Source organism: Tamandua tetradactyla, chromosome 4 (genome assembly GCF_023851605.1).
Source record: "Tamandua tetradactyla isolate mTamTet1 chromosome 4, mTamTet1.pri, whole genome shotgun sequence".
Lineage (NCBI taxonomy): Eukaryota > Metazoa > Chordata > Mammalia > Pilosa > Myrmecophagidae > Tamandua > Tamandua tetradactyla.
Window position 1 is genome coordinate 183,356,064 of NC_135330.1, and position 23,506 is coordinate 183,379,569.

Consider the following 23,506-nt stretch of genomic DNA (forward strand, 5'->3'; position numbering starts at 1 on the left):
TTTTCTGCTCTGGGGCATTTGGGACAAATTCCAATTAAGTCAAGAAAAATTTATTGTTTTACTTATAACTTAAAAATTCTGTTTATAGGAACATAGTTGAGGTTGGTTTAGAATATTCAGAAGCTTTTCAAACATGGCAGAGAAAATTGTAAATAGAACCAGAATTAATTAAAAGAAGCAGGAATATTAATTATGGGCAATTTGAGGTGAGTTGATCACTGCAAGTGAGTGCTAAATTTACCACTGAGCTTCCTAGTAGCTAATGCAAAAAGGGAAAATGTTTAGATATGAGAACACATGCAAGTGGATTAGAAAGAAAAAAATATTCTTCTGGAAAGATTTCTAGGAGAAACTAATACCTTAGCTATTTGCAGTAAGACACTCAGTGGATGGTGTCTTTGGATTTTTTTTTCTTTCTTTCTTTTGGAAAACAGAAAGGACATTTCTTAGCAGTCATCTAAAAATGTTGAAAATGTAACACTGAATCTCAGAGAGGACCTTTTCGAAGAACACCAAGGTAATAATATGGTATAAGCATTCTGCTTTGGAACACTCCACTTAGGCAAGGAGAGAGCTCACTTTTGACAGTTAAAATTTAACATGTCCCTTCGACCATCTTTCTCAAATGAAACATCTTCAGCAAGCAACTTTTGAGAAGGCCCCTGGTGTTTCACACATCTGACTTGGGCTGCAGAGCTGATGTCCTGTTGGGAATATCAGGAGGCAGGTTTATGCACAGACCAGAGGCTGCCCCATGTTTACACACAGGCCAGAGAAATAGCCCAACATTTTTCTTCAAGTTGCTTTAAATTTGAACAGGCAAATATAAAGTCAAAACTTTTGCCATTGGATTAATTAGATCTTAACTGGATAAATGAAGTCTTGCCCCAAATTGCTTTTATTTGCAAATTTGAAAAAAAAATCAGTTTTTCAGAAGTTACAATAAGCAGAAGATTTAAAAAGGAATTTGTAAGGTGGAATTCCTTGTTACCGCTGGTACTCTCTTCAATCTTTTCAAACAACCCAAATGAGAGTTAGTGAGGTTTGTGAAGGCAAGAGGAGAGTTTGTTGTTTATTTTCAAAGTGTGTTTATTCAGAGGAAAAATACTTGCATGAGACCTTTCCTTCTGGACTCTAGCTGAACTTCTTCAGAAAAAGAGACCTAATGGTCTGATGAAATCTGGTGACTTTTTTTTTTTTTTTAAATTTCAGACAACTTGACCGAAGTCACTTCTTCTAGCCTCCTCCCCCACACTTCCCATTTTCCCCAGGCCCACTTGGGAATACTTTGCTCAAGACCCAGGGAAGATATAAGACAGGAGGCACCAGCAGGCCCTGCCTCTGGGCTTCCCACTGTGAGCTGGGGGAAGGAGGAGCCCTGCACACTTGCCCACACCTTGCTCCCCTCCAGGCCTCCGTGCATCTGTGGAAAACGATGCCCTTCCTCAAGCACGATCACCAACCCCTGCCGCAGGGTTTTGTCTAGAGCGAGTAGCAGGAATTTCCCTCCATATGGGCTGGTTTTAAATTTATGTCCTCTATTACCTTGATTGCTGAGCATAAAGAGTAAAGAAAAAAATCTTTCCAACTGTCCATCTTATGCGCCGAAGACTTCATTTCTAGACTAGATTCTGACTCTTTGGAGTTGAGACCATGTAGTGGGAAGGAGCAGGGCGGGCTGTGTCAGCGTCTGTTTATCTGGGCTCTGAAAGAGGATACCTGGGTGGGGAGGGGCCGAGGGGGAAGGAAGTAGTCTTTGTACCTCAAACTAGGTTAGAGACAGACAGAGTGAATGAAAAGCTGAAAAGGGGCAAGAGGAGTATTGGAAGACGTGCTTTGTTCACCTGTCTTTAGATGGATCCAGCTTCGGCTTCTGTTTCTGTTTGTTCCCTCAAATGATCAGTTGTGCCCAGAGCACTGGGACTTTAACACATGGAAAAAGATAGCGGCAGCACAGAATTTCTCTTAATAGTGTTGTCTGACTTAACTTTTCCAACAGCTGTGCTTTCTTCTCCTAGGCAGTGTGGAAAAATTAACTACATTTAGTCATCCTGTTGCCCAAGAAAAAGCAAAGGGAGCCATACCTGCAGGGGTGTCCCTTTTGCCTTGAACAAGAGGCTAAAGATGGCTCAGACTTTTTCCTTTTTATTTAAGTCACTGTCAGTAGATCCAGTAAGTCTGCCTGGTGTGGTCTGTGTAGATAAATATGCAGGGTGGAGTCTGCAGGAGAGTAATTCACTTTTAATGCTTCATTCTAGTTAAAGGGTGAAATGAAAGTAAAACCTCATGCAGATTTTAGGGAGCAAAGTTCAGTCCTATAAAGCTAATGGGTAACCATAAGAAAGCAGCATGATTGAAATGCAGGGAAGAGAATGTAGATGGTTTTCCCCTTTTGTGATTCTCAGTCATGGGAGACAGAAATCGTATACGAATTTCAGTGGCAGAAATGAAAAACTACTATATTTATTCCGAGTGGTGTTCCTGGCTGCTTTCTGCTGCCGAGGGTAAGTCCTTTGGATTCCTAAATTGACGCCGTGCCTTTATGGTTCATTTACAGGAAATATACTTGGACGCAGTCAGGAAACTGAGTTGTGGTTGTGGCTACTGTCAATTAAATAGCTGGATTGCACGATGTGGAGATGAGTTTTATAGATTTCTTGTTTGGGGCATCAGAAGATATCGTCAAAAAATCACTTGTAGTATATCTCCTCTTGGAACATATACTACATACCTCAGTGTGGAGCACCTCAGGGACTGAGGATTAAGATTAAAGGAAATTTTTACCCCAGATTTCCATTTGACTCCAGTTTCTGAGTTTCCAAAAGCAAATGATTGTCTTTTGGCTAATAAGGTAAACTTCATGTCTCGGTCTAAACTTCAGAAGACTGACTTCAGTAAGCACCAAGCCCATCGAAACTGCATTTGGACCAAATCCTGAGAAGTTGATATATGAAGCTCCTCATTTGCAAATGCAAAGCAGAATAGAAATCATTAGCTAAATGGTTTAGTTGTTCCCTTGACAAAGTGGTGCACCGTGAAATTTATTTGAAGATCTGGCTTCCTCATACATTTAAACATGGCTCGATTGAGAGAGAACTTCATCCGCAGTCATCTCTCCAGGGAAGTATAAATCCCAGGGGATCTTCATATCAGCAGAGTCCCCCATGACCATGCATGGGGCTAAGCAAGTCTCCTGTCCCAGAAGGGAATTCCTCTGTTCAACTCTGATACTCAGATAATTTACTGGAGTGTGATGGAGAACATCATTCCTTTATTGGCTGAATTTCATCTTCTTTGTGTTGAAGAACTCTGTCCATCGCACAGTATTTATGAATAAAGGACACCAATGACTGGGAAGACATTTGAAAGTCTTAGTGAAGACAAGAAACATTAGATGCTAAATTGGTATTTCATTTGGCCCAGGAGTTCGAAGTTATCATCAGATATGGAACTTTGCCATGTGGAAAAACTTCACATTCACTCTCTCATCTGAACTTTACCATGACCACATAATCTCCATCTTACAGATGTGAAGAATCAAGTCCTAATTGTCAAAAATAATCTTGCCCACCCAAGACGGCTGTCAGGAGTGTATACAGTAAGTACTACACCAGAAAGCCGTTAGAGTAGTACCTGGAACATGCAGGTTCTCAGGAAATGTTAGTTACCACTGCTCCTGTTCTATTCAAACCTAAATTTCTTCCAAGTTTTAAATACTTAGAACTTTCTACTATCCAGCAGTGCCATTCAATAACAACATAGGATTATTATATGTTTTAAAAAAAACAACTTCCAATTTAGTAACAAGCTGTAGCTTCAGTCTGTTGCTAAGCAATAGGGAGCCGGTTTAAATTATGTAGACAACTGTGAAAGCTCTAATATGCGGATCTCATGGGGTGGGCTGGAGGCAGGGGAATTCTTAAGAGTGTCAGCGATGTGGATGTTCAAGATGGCGAGAGCAACTCTCACCGTGCCCTTAGAGGACGCTGCCCTTCCTCAAAGCACAGCACATGTTGGTTGTGAGCAGGGACTTTGGAGCTAGACCAACATGGCTTTGAATCCAGGCTGTATCGCTTGCTTGCAGTGTGATGTTAGGCAAGTCACTTGACTTCTCTGGTAGCCATGGGACATCTTTGTCGGAGGAAGGACTGGAAGCATATTCTGAGACTTCAAGAAGTTGTAGAGCTATGAGAAATTGGTAAAGCAGCCTTGATAAGAACCTAGTATCTCAAGCAGAGCTCACACACTGCTGTGAAAGGGCACCCAAAAAACCAGGACTGCAGAGAGGCCACCTCTAGTAGACCCCTAGTAGTAAAGTAAAGGTTTTAATTTGCTGTTTGAATTCATGGATTGACCAAGCGTCATAATTGTTCCTTTGTCAGGGACAGAAGTGACACGAGACTCCAGAGATGATGTTTCTGCATCAGTGGACTCATCAAGTAGTTGGCAAGGATTAAGGGAACGTGTTGGGCAGAGAATAAGAACCCAGCTGTGGAATCTCGGATGGGAGAACGGAGGCAGGACCAAGATGGTTTGACCTGAGCAGAGAGAATGCTCGGTGGAGGGGGCAGGAGGCAATGGCAGATGAGCATTCTCAGAAGATCTGTAATACCCAGTAACTAAAGTGAAGAAGTTGGAATGAGGAACTGAACTTGACCTTGGAGCACAGAGCAGAACGTGGGAAACCTGGGTTCCACCTCTGCCAGTTATGAGGAGTGGTGGGCGGTTCTCGTTCGCCTTGGTTTGTCTGTCTGTAAAGCAGTGATGTCATGCTTTTCCCTTTAAGGGAAACTGAGGCTAAGAGAGAAGTTGAATCTTCCGTGGCGCCTAGTTCCAGTCATTATTTAGCTAAGCACGTTTAGACAAAATAATCTTGAATACTTGCAGAAATGCCTCATTGGAGGCAAATATGTCTGTTTTTATCCCTGCCTTGAAGTAGATTGCAGTTGTGTGCTGGCCAGTTTCTTCAGTTGTGTGCTGGCCAGTGGTTAGCTGGTGTTTAGGGACTGTGTTAAATTACAGCTATGTATCTTGAGGCACTATAGCCATGCTCAGAACTGCCTTTACTCACACGGCTTAGGTAAAGGGGAATCGAGGCTGACAGGAAGGGCGGGCACTCCTAAGTCAGAAGGGCGCGGAATCAATCGGTTAAAATACTGAAATGACTTTTCCTCTCTCCCCTTTCCTCCCCCCTCTCCTAGTCTCCCTGAGTGTGAGAACTTCGTTTCGGGTATGTGCTGCACTATGAAAAGCATTCTGTATCTCTCAGATATATTTGAAAGATACCTTTAAACAAACAAATAGGGTGATATGAAAAGGTCTTTTGGGGGGGGGATGAAAATCCAACATTTCAGTTATTTTTAGGAAAAATTATCGGCACAAAACTTTATTTCTGGAAGGGATCTTATGAGAGGGGGACTAGTACATTGGAAAATCAGGGGAAAGATGCCAGTTTTTCAAACCCCCATAACAGGAGAGTCATGTACACGTTGCCATTTTCTGGGGTCTGAATTAGCCAAGCTAAAACCGTTGGGTTCTGAGATCCTCTCTCAGCCCCAGTTCCCATGCTGAGCCCTTTCCTTTCCGCCTCCCGTGGGTCTCCGACTTCTCTCACATCACAGATATGATCACCTGCTCCCCAGAAAGCAGAGAAAAGTGTTCAGTGCCAGTTCTGCCTGACCCCTGATCCAGAGCCCTGAATCTATTAAGCCCCAAGCCTTTTTAAGATCCCGTCAAGGACAAATGCTAGGAATCGCTTTGGGCCAGTGTCTTCTGTTTGTTTTACCAAGAAAACAAGCTGCCTTACTGTATGGGGGCAATTAGAAAAGGTTTTTTTTTATTTTTTAAAGGTTATTCCTTCTCTTCCTCCATTGGACTTTACATACAGGAGCCAAGAAAATTTGGTGTGAGCCTTTTCTATAAAGAGTAAGGGGTTTATACAGCTTTTCCTGGGCCCGTGAGGGGTCGTGGCCCTCAGCCCACCACCTGCTTCCGAGGAGGTTGGAGGCCCGTGCTGGTGGCCGCCGAGTGGCAGCATGGGGGTTACTCACAGAGGGGGCACCCTAGAGGACAGCATGTGCGGCCTGGAGTAGGGGCCGGGCTGGGGAGGTGGCAGGTCACCGGGCACCATGCACTGGGCAGGTTCAGGGATTGGCAGCTGGGATCTCTGGTTGGACGGCAACTGGGATGGCAGTGTCCTCTCCAGCACTTTCCAGAAAAGCTTCGGTATAAACTGAAATGGGCAGGAACATCACAACTTGAGAAGGCGAGGGAGTCTGCAGCAATCTGTTTGTGGCGCTTCGAGTTCCCCTCTGCAGTGGTGATGCTGGGACATGTGCAGTAAATGCCAGGGGTGGACAGTGAGGGGCTGAGTGCTTCCAAATTTTTTATCTCCTAAACATGCCCAGCTTGTCACTGATAGAGAGCAGCAGTTTCTGTTTCGATTCTTGCCCTTCTTCTTCTTTTTTTTCCAATTTAATGCCCCAAATTCCCCTCCTGCTTCTCTCAAAGCTGCTGTTCCATGTGACACAGAAATCTGACAAAGAACTGCCATTAGAAGAGGCAGGAGGGGAAAGGTTGGATACTTACCCACCCCCGCAATTTGGTTAAAAATACTTGCCTGGTAAAAATGACAATTGGATCAGGGTGGCCCAACAAAGGAAGTGAAACTAACCCTTCTGCAACTCCATGGTGCAAGTCCTGAGTTTCAGAAATGTCAGCTTGCCCATCCAGAAGAGCCCGGAGGCCAGGGCTAGAGCTGGAATTGGTGGGATTCGATGACAGCAGGTAAGGAATTTCAGAATTGGTCAGTCAGAATGCAGGACCAGAGTGTCATTCCAAAAAGCGCTATCAAATGTAACTTAGCTGCTTTTTAAAATTGAACTATAGAGGCCATTTAAGAGAGTAGTGAAAACACGAATAACAAAATATGGAGAAAATTATAGTGTTGCTTTCCTGGTGGCAGCCGAGGAAAGGTAAGTCCCTTTAAAAGATAACTTTGAATTGTGATATCCAAGTCTTGGCAGGGGGAGGGGGGCTGACATGAGGACGCTTGGGTTTCTTTAGTAGCCACCTGCCCGTGACTGGTACCGCCCCTGCACCCGTCTGCATAGAGGAGAGTTGGGAAAAGGCAAGCAAGATGGAACACGCAAATGTGTTGTGAAACTGTGGAGTCTAATGCAAATGTAAGGGAGTATTACGACTAATACCGTCACTACTAGCAGTAGTGTTGTTTGTTGTCGCGGCAACAGCTGATCTCTGAGAGGTAAAATAAATTGAGACCATCCAGCCAGAGAGCAAGGTGGAAATCACCTACCCAGCACCAGCGCTTTTTCACAGTAGCTGAAGTCTGGCTGCCGGAAGTGTACTTTTGTTCTTCAAAGAAGACAAGCAAGGTTGGGCAAAAGGTGACTCCTCTGAATAAAAATTTGTATCTAGAAGAAAGTTGCAGGAAAATATAGTGAAGGTGGTGAAGCCTTTTCAGGGACGGGTGCACTATTGGATCGCTGGCAGCGTAGAAGCTGGCTGACTATTTACTGGCATGCACTGGTTTGTTAGGATTCTAACAAGTGAATAACATCTGATAGCACATGCTGTGTTTGCTATGTGGGTGGACGCGGCTGCTTCTGACCAGGGTGAATGACACTTTTTATGTTCTACTATGTTTGCTTTATTTTTCTAGTATTATATGGTGAGCAGGAAGTGTTGTAAAGTACCTGTGGGGTACAGTTCTCGTTATAAAAATGTATATCTAACATATACAAAGAATAAGAAAGAAAAGCAGTGGTGAAGGCCAAATATTTACTTTTGGTGTCTTGAAGTAGGAGTTAGGATGTTTTCCTTACAACTCCTAATAGGTATATGTAAACCCTTTCTGTATGAGTGTCTTTGCTTGTGCATGCATGGTACATTTTAATAAGTAAGCGTACAAGCAGATGCTGATTCCATGGTGACCTATAGAGGACATGTCTGTGTTGAGTAGAAGAGAAAATTAAATTTCTGAGGTCCTCTCAACTGTTGGACTCTTCATTTGATACAATAGTCATCCTCTCATTTCTGGCTTATTTCGCTCAACATATTGTCCTCAAGGTTCATTTACCTAGTTGCATGCCTCACGACTTCATTCCTTTCTGCAACCCCACGATATTCCATCAAAAGTGAACCACAGTTCACTTTTCTGCTCATCAGTCAATGTACCCTTGGGCCACCTCTATCCATTGGTAATCGTGAATAATGCCACCATAAACACCAGTGTGCAAATGTCTATTTGTGCCCCTGTGTTCAGTCCTTCCAGCTATATACCTAGTAACTGGAGTACAGGATCATGTAGCAGCCCTAAACTTAGGACACTGCCCTCCGGAGGGGCTTCACCATTCTACTTACCTACTTACAGTGAATAGGTATATCTGTCTCTCCACATCATCTCCAGCACTGTCTCTTCTGTTTATTTTTAAAACAGTTTTATTCACTCACCATACAGTCCATCCTAAGTGTACAATCACTGGCTCCTGGTATAATCACATAATGTGTTCACCACCACAATCTATATGAGAATATTTCCATTTCTTCTGCAGAGAAAGAAGAGAGAGAAAAAAGAGAGAAACAGTAAAAGAAGAAAAAGAAAAAAAAATCCATATCTGACCCTTATACCCCCTCTTATTGATGTTTAGCTTTGGTGTATTGCCTCTGTTAGAATGAATGAAAGAATACTACAGTGTTGCTGTTAGCTATAGTCCTTAGTTTGCATTAATAGTATTTTCCCCATATACCCATCCCATTTTTTAACACCTGGCAACGGTGACGTACATTTGTTCTTGCTCGTGTAAAAACTTATCTTTGTACATTTAATCACTATCATTGTCCACTCTAGGTTTCACCAAGTTGTTCAGTCCCAGTTTTTATCCTCCATCTTTCCTTCTGGTGCCATAAATGACCCTAGCTTGCCTTCTTCTGTTAACCAGACTCACACTCAGCCTTGTTCATTATACTTACAATATCGTGCTCCCATCAGATTGTATTGTGCTACCCATTTCTAAATCTTTAGTCAATCTTGTTGAACATTCTGTACTCTTCAGCACCAAATACCCAACCTCTACCTTTTTTCTATCTCCTGATAACCTGTGTTCTCAACTTTAACTCTCAAGGTTTACTCATTATAGTTAGTTCATATTAGTGAGACCATACAGTATTTGTCTTTTTGTTTCTGTTTGCTCAACATAATGTCCTCAGGGGTTCATCCATGTTGCATGCTTCATGATTTTATTCCGTCTTATAGCTTCAGAATTTCCATTGCTTGTATATGCCATAGTTTGTTTATCTACTCATCCGTTGATGGACGTTTGGGCTGCTCCCATCTATTGGCAATCATGAATAATGCCACTATAAACATTGGTGTGCAAATGTCTGTTCATGTCCCTGCTTTCAATTCTTCTGAGTATATACCTAGTAATGGGATGCAGCAGTTCTATACTTAGCTTCCTGAGAAACCGCCAAGCTGTCTTACAGAGCAGCTGCACCATTCTACATTTCCACCAACAGTGAATAAGTGTGCCTATTTCTCCACATCCTCTCCAACACTTGTAGTTTCTGTTTTCCTTTCTTTCTTTTAATAATGGGCATTTTGGTAAGTGTGAGATGATATCTCTTGTGGTTTTGATTTGCATTTCCTAATGGCTAGTAACTTGAGCATCTTTTCATAAGCTTTTGAACCATATGTATTTCTTCTTTGGAAAAGTGTCTATCCATGTCTTTTGCCCATTTTTTTAATTGGGTTGTCTTTTTGTTTTTGAGTTGTTGGATCACCATATATTCTGGATATTAAACCCTTATCTGATATGTGGTTTCCAAATATTGTCTCCCATTGTGTAGGCTGCCATTTTACTTTCCTAAAAAAGTCCCTCGATGTACATAAGTATTCAGCTTTGAGGAGATCCCATTTATCTATTTCTTCTTTCATTGCTTATGCTTTGGTTGTAAGGTCCAGGAAACCACCTCCTACCTCAAAATCTCTAAGATATTTCTGTACATTTTCTTCAAAGAGTTTTATGGTTTTAGGTCTAATGTTTAGGCCTTTGATCCAGTTTGAGTTAATCTTTGTATAAGGTGTGAGGTAGAGGTCATCTTTCATTCTTTTGGATGTGGATATCCAACTCTCCAACCACCATTTGTTGAAGACACTGTTCTTCCCGGTTGAGTGGACTTGGCCACCTTATCAAAGATCAATTGTCCATCAGGCTTATTCTTAATAGAGTCCATGGTTTAGGCAGCTTTGATTTGTCCACGAGGCACTAGGTTAATAAAATTTAAGTTGTGTCTGTGGAAGCATTTAAGATGGGGAAAATTTAAAAATATATATTTTTAAACATTTATATTCACCTTTAGGTAGCTGCCTAATTTTATTCCAGTAACCCCCTAGATCAGTGACTGACAGAATTCCCCAAGCCGCTGCTCACTGATTTCTCTGGTGATGGCCACTTCAATATCCTTCATCTCAGGTAGCAAATAATACCACGAAGGTAGGAGGGTGTGCTCTGGGGGGCCCACTCTTCTACTTGATGAAGCAGATGTCAGGGAAGAGTGCCTCTTGTGAGTTAGGGGCTGTGCCAAGCACCTAATCTGCTGCTGTGGAATAGACGGAGCTTCATCTGCCCGGGATGTGGCTGAGGTTCAGAGGATACCAAGGTGGGGTCACTTGATCACGCACAGTGAGGGGCTCGGCACGTCGCAGAGATTATGGAAACAGGCTCTGGAGCCAGCTCACTGCGATCAAGTCCTGCCTCTGCCCCTGGCTCAGTGTGGGAACCTAGACGAGGTGCTTAGCCTCTCTGGTTCAGTTTTACCATCCCTAAAATGGGAATATAATACTTTCTTTGTAGGTTGGTTGTGACAACCTCAAGTATTTATTCAAGGGCAGGTCTCAGTGAGTCCTCCTCCAACTCTTTATCATCTTTCCTGTTTTTTTTTTTCTCCATATAATATAATGTCATCTGACATTTGTCTGGTTTATCTGCTTTTCCTACCCTGCCCCACTAGACACTAGCTTTGTTTGGTGATTCACCACCATGTCACCAGCGCTGTGTACTGTGCCCAAGGTTTCCATACTGCAATTCATTTTATCCTTTTAACAGCCTGTTTGTGACCACCTCTACCTGCATTTTGCAGACAGACTAACTGAGGCACAGGGAGTTAAGTAACTTGCCCAAAGGCATATAACTGATCTCCTGCAGAAGCGGAATTCCAATCCAGGCACTCTGGCTCTAGAGTTTGTGCTCCTAACCATTACTGTTTGTTGACTGTATGAATGAATGAATGAAAAAGTACATGTAAGAGCTTAAACAAGTGCATGATGTATAGTGAGTGCTCAATAAATGTTAGCATCACTATTATTCTCTTTGTCTTTGTTGCATGTCAGAGCCTCGGTCTACCTTGTTTTGTCTAAGACTCTACCCGCCACGAGATTTAGCATTGTTTTTTGTTGCCCGGGTGCTGCTATCAAAATGCGAAAGCGTGTCCCCTCTGGGGACCTGTGCAGCCTTTTTTGCTCCATGTGACTGTAGGAGATGGCTGTGATGGCAGTTAAAGTAGATTAAAATTCCACTGGCCTATCGTGATGGCCACTTGATTCAGTTCCTTCTAGCCCTTTTTACCTTTGAAAGGGCCTTTCCCTCTACAGGCCGAAGGAGCAGAAGATGAGGAGCACCAGAAGGAAAGAAGCTTCAGGTCTCGGTTTCAGTGCAGTCCCGGGCTGAGCAATCCTGTCTGCGTTCTCTTCGCCTAATCCTCTTGTTCACCAGGGAGACAGATGGGAAGGGAGTAGATTAAGTCTATTTCTGATCTGTCCTTTCGTGCCGGTGCTCTTTCTGTTTGCTCTGCATTGTGCTGTTGTGAAGGTTAGTAATTTATGAGGTGCAGTAGATAGCAGTGGCTGGAGCCCTGACCGTCCGGGCACACCAGATGTGCACCGGTGGCCTGGGGATTGTGCGAACATCCCGGGAGCCGCCAGGCCGTGTTAATGCACGAGAATTCTCTAAAGGCTGTTCAGTGGAGCCAGAGGGCGCAGGCTTCAGTGCTTCTCCTCACTCATCCTGCGGTTGATTTTCTTCAGCAGACCTGAACTCCAGATCATTTTGCCCAAACTGCTTTTCCCACAATATTTCCTACTTCTTCCTCCCAGTGACAAGAGTTAGAAACCTGGGAATCAGGTCTTTTCTTCTGGGCTCCCAAGTTATACTAACCTCCTGTAGAACAGAGGCAAATGACTTTAAAAAAGAAAATAAAGCACATTAGCTCTAGGGGATTCTTAAAATATAAGGGGAATTTTGAAGAGTCTTTTTTTTTCCGGAAGCTTGGTTCTTTAATGAGCCGTGGGGTGATCCGTTATCAAGCTGCTTTTGTGCAGCCGTACGTGCTTATTTTGAATGACATAAACTGCACTTTATACAGGTGATGTCTTGCTCCCGCCCCCCATCCCCCAATACCCACCCAAAAAACAAAAAGGAAATTACTAAGTGCCTGTTAAGGTCTCAGGAATGTAACAGTACTGTGCATGAGATAAAATTCTTCTCATAGAATTACTCTATTAAACAGTAAGATGACCTTATAATTCACAGGATACATCCTTTTACAAGACATACTCTTTAAAAAATGTACACTCAGCATATTTATAAATTTCTTTAAATCCATTAAAATTTTAATAATACTGATCTGTAGCGCGCATCTTTCCCTCAGTAAATGCAATTTACTCATACCATTATATGTCCTAACAGGGCTGATAAATAAGCGCTAAGTACAGATGGGGAACAAAGTAATAAATCCCCTTGGGGAGGCTTTTTTCAAAACCTTAATCCCACCACCGACCATTGATCATTCCTGGTAAGATCTGAGACATATCCTTCTGTCTTTTTTCCCTTTGTGTGTATAGCAAAACTATGATCAGACTATATCCGATTTTGTATTATGATTTTCCACTTAACACGGTGTGAATGTTTTCTATGTTATGAAACATTTTGTTTTGGAAAAAAAACCCCAGCTTTTTAATGAATATATAATATTCCCTCATTAGTAAATCTTCCTGTTCCCGACTTCCATACCTGGAACTAATCTTTCTTTGAAGCAAATCTGATTACAGCAACCACAAGGCGTTCGAACCTTCCTGTGGGCCGTGTGGCCGTCACAACCAAGTCTCTGCTCCTTGGAGGAGCCCTGTGGTGCTGTCGTCTCCCACCCTTCTTGTGTACTGTACAGTCTAGCAGTGCTGAGCCACTGAAACACCCAACGCACGGTGCTGGTGCATGCCTCCCGACTTTCCCACCGGGCTCTCGAACTGTCTTCTCTATCTTGCCAACAACCCTACAAAACTTCTCCGCAAATCCTTCAAAACACATCTTTGAAGCCCCAGCTCAACCTGCAGCAGGATCTTTAAAGCCTCAAGTGTGAGCTGAGGCAGCTTCGGGGAGGCTGGGGCTTGAACGCGGTTCAGAGTCCAAGCGTCACGTGCCTCCTATGATGCCGCCCGTTGTGGTGTCCGAGGGCTTTCCAGGAATTGAATCTACCGAGCAAAAGTGGACTGTTAACTGGAAGGAAGTGTTGAGATCTTCTTGTCCTGCATATTTCAGTTGAGGAAACTGAAGTTCAGAGTTGAAGCCATTTGACCTGGCCCAGTAGTTAGATCTAGAACCCCAAATTGCCATTTCCAGAGTCTCAACAAGGTACTGTGACAAAGCACTGTGGCCAGTGCAGAAAAAAAGTACATATGGCTTCTCTAAGCTCTTCTCAATTCAGGCAGAGACAAATGCCAGCGGATGGTAGAGGAAGAAGAGTGGAGTAAAGGCTAATAGAGATCCTGATAACAATGCTTTGAGTGCATCTCCCTTGTAAGTTTTGCCTGCTCTCTCCATTGCCAACTGCAGAGCCACGAGCTCCCCAGCGACGGCCAGTCGAGTAACAAGAGTACTTTTAACCCTTTTATATCTGCCACCCATTTTTCTTTAGGCTCTGTAACCATGTAAGTCCCAATTTAGCCACATTCCTTATGCCCGTTGTTACTGTAACCTTTTATTTAACTTGAGGTTTCTGCTGTGTTTGCATTGCTTGTTCTGTATCAGCCTCACAGCGTGATGACACCAGCTCAGACTTATTAGGTGTGTAAAATGAAGTTGTTGATCTAAGAGGAGGAGAAAGCTACTCACTGTAAAGGTTGTTTGCCATCCACGTTGGCGATCCCACCCTCATCACACCAGGAACAAATAAAGCAGTTGTTCATATGACCCAGCTCGAGGCAGAAAAGGATGGATCAGGTTCCTGCTAAAGAGTTGGGTCTCTAGACCCCAACTCTGACCTGATCTCAGGAAGTGCAGGGGAAGCTGGAAAAGAGGGGAAGAAAAAGCTCATTGTTTCAAGTGATTTTATCTGGCATCTTGTGTGTCTGCTTTTTCAATCAGGTAAAGATATTCTTCCTGCTTAGCTTATCAAGAGAGGGGAGAGGGTGGAATCTAACTCTTGCCGGAGGTTGCCTGGACTCTGTAGATGGCAAACAGTCCTTTGCTCTGCCTAGGACCTTGGCCCTCGCTGGCTCCCTCGTGGGCATTTCAGCTCTAGATTTCTGGCGAAGCCTGGGTTTCCTTAGCCCTTTCTGTTGTGCTTTATTCAAGTTAGAAGGTATTCACTGAGTTTCTATGTTTTAACCACAATTTTGACTGGCTATCAAATCTTTCTATTCTTCTACCCCATTAGTTAAAAAATTAGTATGCACACCCCAATATAAATACTATACAGATTTATTATATACAGTATGAGACACAAACAGCAATTAAAATGACGGATTAAATAAAAAATATATATAAGTAGGACAGTTCCTTCCAGAGCTCTCTTTGGATATCCCTTACTATAGGTAATCCAAAGCACTAAGACGTCACAATTGTTATTGGGAAAAGTTAAATGTGTAAAACAACCAGAAAGCAGTACACAAAAATATACAATAAAAATACAAAGTTTAATGACATTAAGAGCATTCCAGGGTAGGTGCAGCTTAGAGTTGGAAATAAGCTTAGAGAGGCTAAGAGGACACCAGTATGAAAAGGGACTGTTAGGGAAACTGAAGCTAAATTATATATTTCTGAAGTTCTGAGCGAGCAGTTGGGTTTGAGCTGTCTCAGAGGGTGATTGATAACTCTTTACCACGCTTGTTGGCTTACCAGTAGTGGTTTTGAAATCAGATGGAAGAGAAGGCATGGGAAATTCTCTTTCCTTAGCCAGAGTAACGGTGTTTTGCCCACTCAGGGATATTCTCCTGGCTTTAGCGATGGGAAACTTGGCTTGTCACACGGCCATAGCTGATGCTGGAGGAGTATGATGCATTACGATTTTTTTAAAGTTGGACAAATATCTTTGGCTATGGTATGTGATTTGATGTGTCATGGTTTTAGAGGTTGGAAGATCAAGTGTGCCAATAATGGTTTTTGTAATGTGGTTGCTTTTCCATTGGAAAGTGGACAAAACCCGGCAACTCAGAGAAAAGGCTGTCAGACCCTTCCAAGTGCCTTTAACCACTTTGAACCCCAACAGACAAAGGTCAGATCTGAACTAGAAACTCCTACTACAAATCCTCTGAGGCAGTCATATGTGATTTTGTATGTTGCAGGAAGCCCTGTGTTTCTAACGCGTGCTCGGAGAGCATAAGGCAGTGCTTTGGTGGAAAAATTCTAACCAGGAGTCTAAAAGGGAAATCCAGTCCAGGGTGTGATAGCAGTTGAGCTTTTAACATCTCAGGTCAGGAGCAGCAATGATCCAGCTTTCTTTGCAGAAAATGTCTTATTAATGGTGGAGTATTCCATAGGCAGCCATGTTTAAAAGCCTTCACAATTCATAACAAATTGCATGGTTTTGCCACTTGATCTTTTTTTTTTCTTGCCATATCCATTCAATTTTAATTGTTACTTTTTATTATTTTACAATGTATTTCAGAAACTGTCTTTACATTTGCCTTAACTGCTCTGTAAGACCTGCAATAAAAAGAACCCTTAGAATTAGAAAACACAAATACCAAATTGTAATACCTACTTGTACTGACCATTATTACCAAAAGGATGTAGTTTTAAAATAAGCAGATGTGTGGCAATGCAAAATAAAATACGAACTTGTTAGAACAAAAAATTTTACACTAATGGCAATAGAAAGGAGGTGGCTTTGTTTTTTCTTTTTTCAATACATCTGGTTCTGGCAGCAAGTTTTATTATGCATTTAAACAATATGTTCCCCAGAAAGCTTACATTTTCAGTTTGTGCATGTCACCTGAATCAGAGCCTAGGGCACATGAAAAACTGTAAACAAACACCTGGTCTGCAAGTATGCTTCTCAACCAATACCCCTCCTTCTAGAAGCTCACTATGTTAGTCAACTCAGGACTGTCATTGGTGATGGTAGTTTTATAATAATTTTTCCTCAGTATACCGAATGCTTTTAATTTTCTCTAAAAGAAAAGCAATGAAGAATACAAAGAAACACTTGGGCAATATATAAGATTCCACAAAGATTCTAGGCATGAGAGTAACTTTCCAGAAACCTACAACCTCTAGATGGGTCCCTGGTCCAGATAAGTCCTGAAACCTAGAGGGCCCAGCCTCTCCAGAACATCAGATAATTCCATCTCCCTACTCCATGTTAGTGACAGACCCTTCCAATATAAAAAGTTAGAATGGCCATAGCCCAAAGACCCCTAAAGAGAAGGATGGAGAGATCAAAGGTGATGGTGGAGTTATACAGAGTAGATAGGATTTAACAAATGAATATGAATGCTGAATCATTAAACTGATTTCTGCTTTAGTCTTAGAGCAGTATCTTAGAGCAGCTAGAAGTAAAAACCTAAAATTGTGGAATTGTAACCCATGTCAAACTCTGAAATACATTCTACATTGTGATGCTGCGCTTTGAATTTTATAGCTTTTTTGAATATCTGCTATTTTTCACAAAAAAAGAAGGGGAAAAAAGTGGGTTGCGATGATAAAAAAAGAAAATTTAAGCTTTTTAGCTTCCTAGATTCTGGAGCAGCAAGAAGGAAAAACTGAGAGGATTGTATGGAAGACAAACTCTGGGATCTGTCCTGTTACTAGTTGTTGAAGAGTGCTTTGAAAACTATTGCTTTTTTATTGCTTTGGTTTGTTTATATGTAATACTATACAATAAAAAGTTTCTTCTTTGAAAGGTTTCTAGTGAACTAATCAAAACTCACCTGGAATGGGTGGAGTCACAACTCCATGGAAGCCATCTAATCAAAATGACCCACAATTGGGTGGGTCACATCTCCATGGGAACAATCAAAAAGCTCCCAGCCAGCTATATTGAATGAAGATTAAAAGACATGGCTTTTCTGGGGTCCACCACAGATTCAAACTGGCACACTCTCCAACATTTGTAGTTTCCTGTTTGTTTAATAGTAGCCATTCTTATAGGTGTGAGATGATATCTCATAGTTTTGATTTGCAATTCCCTTATAGCTAATAAAAATGAGCATCTCTTCATGTGCTTTTTAGCCATTTGTATTCGCTCTTTGGAAAAATGTCTATTCATATCTTTCGCCCATTTTATAATTGGGTTGTTTGGTTTTTTGTTACTAAGTTGTATAATTCTTTATATACACGTGATACCAAACCTTTATCCGATACACGGTTACCAAATATTTTCTCCCATTGAGTTGGCTGCCTCGTCACCTTTTTGACAAACTCCTATGGGGTAAAGAAGCTTTTGATTCTGAAGAATACCCATTAATCTATTTTTTTTTTCATAGCTTGCGCTTTGGGTGTAAAGTTCAAGAACTGCTTCCTATCATTAGGTCTTGAAGATGTTTCCCTGTATTTCTTTTACAAGTTTTATGGCACTGACTCTTATATTTAGGTCTTTGATCCATTTTGAGTAAATTTTTGTATAAGGTATAAAATTCATTCTTTCAGCTATTGATATCCTTTTCTCCCAAGTCCATTTATTGAAAAGGTTATTCAGTCCCAATTCAGTGGATTTGGGGGCCTTGTCAAAGATTAATTGACCTTAGGTTTGATGGTCAATCTCCACACTCTCAATTTGGTTCCCCCAGCTCTGAATTCACTCTCAATTCAGTATCATGCTGTTTTGACCATTGTGGCTAAAGCATTAAAAAGTAAGCTTTAAAATCTACAAGTGTTAGTCCTCCAACTTCACTCTTCTTCTTAAGGATATCTTTAGCTATTCGAGGTTTCTTTCCCTCTCAAATAAATCTGATAAGTAGCTCTTCAAAGTCTTCAAAATAGGTCGCTGGAATTTTAATTGGTATTTGTTCTAGTTTGCTAGCTGCCGGAATGCAACATACCAGAGATGGATTGGCTTTTAATAAAAGGGGATTTATTTTGTTGGTTCTTCAGAGGAAAGGCAGCTAACTTTCCACTGAGGTTCTTTCTTACATGGAAGGCACAAGATGGTTTCTGCTGGTCTTCTCTCCAGGCCCCTGGGTTCCAACAGCCTTCCCTGGGGTGACTTCTTTCTGCATCTCCAAAGGCCTGGGCTGAGCTGCTAGTGCTGAGATGAGGAATGCCAAGCTGCTAGGCTGTGCTACATTGCGTTCTCTCATTTAAGCACCAGCCAATTAAGTCAAACATCACTCATTGCAGCAGACACACCTCTTAGCCGACTGCAGATGTAATTAGCAACAGATGAGGTTCACGTACCATTGGCTTGTGTCCGCAGCAGCAGAACTAGGTATGCTCACCTGGTCAAGTTGACAACTGAATCTAACTAACACAGTATTGTATTGAATCTGTAGAACAATTTAGGTAGACTTGACATCTTAATGACATTCAATCTTCCTATCCATGAACATAGAATATCTTTCCATCTATTAATATCTTCTTTGATTTCTTTTAGCAGTGTTTTGTAGCTTTCTGTGTACAGGTTCTATACGCAGATCCTTCACATCCCTGGTTAAGTCTATTTCTAAAACGTGATCCTTTTAGTGGCTATTTTGAATGGAATTTTTTCCTTAATTGTCTCTTCAGTGAGGTCATTACTTATATATAGAAACCATGCTGATTTTTTTTAACTTTTCTTATTGTATAGAATAACATATATGCAAAGCAAATAAATAAAAAAGCAATAGTTTTCAAAGCACTCTTCAACAAGTGGTTACAGGACAGATCCCAGAGTTTGTCATATGCTACCATATGATCTTCTCAAATTTTCCTTCTAGCTGCTCCAGAATATAGGAGGCTAGAGGGCTTAAATATTTTTTTATCATCACAACCGCCTTTTTTTTTTCCTTCTTTTTTGGTGAAAAATAGCAAATACACAAAAAAGCTATAAAATTCAAAGCACAGAACTGCAATTAGTTGTAGAACATATTTCAGACTTTGACATGGGTTAAAATTTCACAATTTAAAATTTTTACTTCTAGCTGCTCTAAGATACTGGAGACTAAAAGAGATATCAATAATTCAGCATTCATATTAATTTGTTAAATCCTATCTTCTCTGTATAACTCTACTATCACCTTTGATCTTTCCATACCTCTCTTTGGGGTTGTTTGGGCTATGGCAGTTCTAAATTTTTGATATTGGAAGTGTCTGTCACTAATGTGGGGTAGGGAGATGGAACTATCTGATGTTCTGGAGCGACAGGGCTAGGTTTCAGAACTTATCTGGACGAGGGACCCATTTGGAGGTTGTAGGTTTCTAGAAAGTTACTCTCATACCTGGAACCCTTGTAGAATCATATAAATTGCCCTAGGTGTTCTTTAGAATTGACTGGAATGTCCTGGTTGGGGCTTTGCAGGTTATGATAGGTAGCAAGGTCTACCTGAAGCTTCTGTAAAATCAACCTCCAGAGTAGCGTCTCGACTCTATTTGAACTCTCTCTGCTACTGATACTTTATTAGTTACACTTCTTTTCCCCCTTTTGGTCAGGTTGAAATTGTTGATCCCATAGTGCCAGGGTCGAATTCATCCTTGGGAGTCATCTTCAGCGTCGCCAGGGAGGCTTTCACCCCTGAATGTCATGCCCCACATAGGGGGGAGGGCAATGATTTCACTTGCAGAGTTGGGCTTAGAGAGAGTGAGGCCACATTTGAGCAACAAAAGAGGTACTCCAGAAGTTGCTCTTAGGCATGCCTACAGGTAGTCTAAGCTTCTCTGCTACCTACATAAGCTTCACAAGAGTAAGCCTCATGGTCGAGGGTATGGCTTATTGATTTGGATGTCTCTAAAGTTTGACACGGTATCAGGGGATTGCCTGATGGTAAGATTTAATAGTTCCATATTCTTTCTCCCATCCCTCAAGGGACTTTGCCATTAGACAAGTACTTTTTAATTTCTCTTTCCTCTTGTCCTTCAGTGAAATTGTAATGGTGATCTATAAAATAGATTCTACCTAGTAGAGCCTGGGAGAATTTCCACTGAAAAGTAAAATCTAATTTCTGGCTATCTGGCCAATGACTTGCTATTAATAGGGTAGCAAAAAAAAAAGAGAGAGAGAGAGGAAATTCAAATAGTCAGTCAGAGAAAACCATAGCAGAAGCTAGAAAGGAGAGAGAAAGTGCCATGCACTGAAGACTGCATCACTAGAACACTGCCCAGTTCCCAGAGAAAGCATGATCTTGATGACATCTTGATTTTGAACTTCTAGCCTTCAGAACCGTAAGACAATAAAGTTCTCTTGGTAAGCCATCCAGTATGTGGTATTTGTCATAGCAGCCCTTGCAAACTAAGACACTGAATCTGTACAGAGCAGAAGAGAAAGAAACCCAAAACTCCAAATACATTTATGGTTTTGATGTGGCTTCTATTCCCATATTTTTGTCCAAGAAAAAGAATTAGGAGAGACTAGTTCATGATTTACCTCCTTTCTGGAAGGAGGTTTGGTTCAGTCCTGCCTGGCAGTGAGGGAACTAGATTGGGGCTGAGGGGCTCCCCCAGCCACTAGGCACATTCCTTCCTGGAGAAGAGATTGTGTTTGGATCTCTGGTAACATTCAGCACCATTTTTCAGTGGCCCTAAAGCCTCAGGCTATAGTGGGCTTGGTGGATCATATATCTAAGCGCCAAGATCCATTCTCCAAGGAAATACTTTAAACTGCTTCTGAAAGGAACCAGAGGAGAGAAATAAGTGATGCCACAGGGTCTGAAAAGAACTATCAATAAAGATGGTTTAAAAGGGGGCTTGTACAATGTGTCTAGGTTGCATCCAGAGTGCCGTGGTTTTCAGAACTTTTGTGAGGTCATCAGTAACGCAGTGATGGCAGAAGCAAGATATTCACTTCCCAATTCTACCACTTCCAGGTGTTGTGATTTCAGGCATGTCACATCTCATGCCCCAATTTCAGCCCTATTACAACGGGCTCAATAACTCGCTGTTCCATTCACATGGCATCTCTGTGCCAAGCATTATGCTGGGTGACATGGATAGAGAAAGGAAAAGGTGCAGAACTCCATCCGGCAGATATTTATGGTGAGATGGGAGAGTCAGAGCAATACCCAAGTAATTGCAACCAGAATGATAAGAGCTCTGCAGAGGGGCTGGGAAAGCAGGGAGGCTGAACCTAAGATGTCATGGTAGCCAGGGGAAGAGAAAAACGGAGGGCATATAAGGCAAAGCAGAGGCCAGGAGGTGAGAGAGTGAATGACATGTTCAGAGAACTAAAAATGGTGTAGCAGTATTTTGTACCACAAATAAAGAAATCCATAATAAAGACAAAGCAAAAAGTATTATTATACTAATTGTATTTATTATAAAACAAAAGATACAAACCTTTAATAAGTTAAATTAAATATTAGTTTTAATTTTATTAATAGCATAGAAACTTTTTGCTCTCACAGAAAAATATGTTTTCAATGAGAGTGGTAAGATTAAATAGGCTTCCTTATTTTTGAAAATCTGATATAGAGAATAAAAAGCCAGATTCTATGTTTGGTATAGTTTAATCCTTGTTTTAATGGCTGCCATGACTGAAAATGGCCAACCCCACAATCCTGTTAATCCAAATGGCAGAATGTGTTACTGGCTGGTTTACTGGTGAATATGTTTTTAATCTTATTCACTAACTGCATAGATGTTTATGTTGAAATTTAGCTGGTAGACTTCCATTTTCCCTGTTGTTATGGAAATTTCTATCTTTCTATCTTCCTGAAGTTAATCAGTTGTTCTTACAAGTTAAATAGATGTAAATATTTTCTGTTTTATGTTTCAGTGCTTGCTGTAACTATTCAATTAGATTTTGTTCAGAAAATTGCTTGCATTTCTATTTATATGAGTTTTTATAAATGATGCACTTTAAAATATCTATTTTGAAGATGCCCTTGATTTAATGGAAAATAGTATTGCTTCCTCGCTATTTATTTAACAACACTTTAATCTGGACATTTAAAAAAATTTGGGGTCTGTGTCTTGTCAGATTTCATTAGGTTTTCCTTATATTTCTCTACAACTGGCTAATGAAGGCGTGGTAGTGTCAGCTCTATCACAAGCTTATTGTTCACTAGTGCATGCTTTATCAGTCATATCTCCTGTTAAGCCAGCGGCTCTTTTGTGAGGATTAGTTCAGTTAAAACTAAAGAAGAGTAAATTCACTTAATTGGGCACATGGAAACTGTCAGGTCTCTGCATGGCAACTGCCCAGCCTTCCTTTGGGATCCTCTACCTCACTAGCTGCCATGTGACTCACGGGTGGAGGGACAGCTCCCCCATACCTCACCTGTGAGCTGACTGCTGTGCTCTAGGGCCACAGCATAATGTAGAACTGGTGGTGGTGGAGGTGGGTTGCTAAAGGTGATCCTTAGACCTTCAAGAACCTGTTTGTCTCAAAGTAGTTTATCTCACATCCTGAGGACGGTAAAGAGCGATGCAAAGTGATCAGTGAAGAGGCTGTTGACCTCATTCCAAGTCAGGCTTCACGAGTTCATAAACCTGAAGCGTAACATGGATGGAGAAGCATAAAACTCATCCCTAGGACTTGGAGCCTGGCTCAGTGTCGACTGAATAGGTGAGTCAAGGTGATAGATGATAGAGCCATTCATTGAGATGGAAGGATAACATATTCTGAGGGAGGAGCAGGCTTGAAGTTGGGGAGCAGGGATGATACATTCGATTTAGGAAAACTGAGTGGAAAGTGCCTGTGGAACACCAAGTGATAATGTCTGGCAGGTGGTTGACACGTCTTCAAGCTCAAGGATGTGCTTTGGGCCAGTGCCGAAGATTAGAAGGCCTTCATTAAATAAGTGGCACCTGAAGCCAAGGGAGCAGTGTGGATGGGCTCACTCAGGGGAATTCTGTAGAATAAAAGAGGAGAGCCTAGAGCAGAACACTGAGGAGCCTTAGATTTAGAAGGAATGCAGCCAGAGCTATAGGAAGAAACCATGACAGTAAAACATCTGAGGCCAAAAGAAGAAAGAGTTCCATCAAGGAGGAGAGTTGCCATGGTGCTGGGCTGCTGAGGCCAAATGTAGGGAGCACAGAGTAGTGGCCGCTGGGTCATGCCTCGCCCAGCTTCTGGGAGACCT

The 23,506-nt window shown here is 41.7% G+C and overlaps 1 protein-coding gene across 17 annotated transcripts in view; it reads left to right on the top strand.

Annotated features, from left to right (window-relative positions):
- The window catches only part of MCF2L (MCF.2 cell line derived transforming sequence like), a 331,118-nt gene that overhangs the window by 143,294 nt on the left and 164,318 nt on the right, over positions 1-23,506 (top strand). Inside the window, exon 1 of one of the 17 annotated variants that reach the window (XM_077158716.1) lies at positions 1,722-2,504. The exons of 14 other annotated variants lie outside the window; for them this stretch is intronic. In XM_077158716.1, coding sequence (XP_077014831.1) covers positions 2,408-2,504 — 97 coding nt within the window. In that variant the 5' untranslated portion in view covers positions 1,722-2,407. Of the gene's footprint in view, positions 1-1,721; positions 2,505-11,017; positions 14,439-23,506 lie in introns of those variants that run through there. 2 more of the 17 variants (XM_077158719.1, XM_077158721.1) reach the window with 2 other exon arrangements.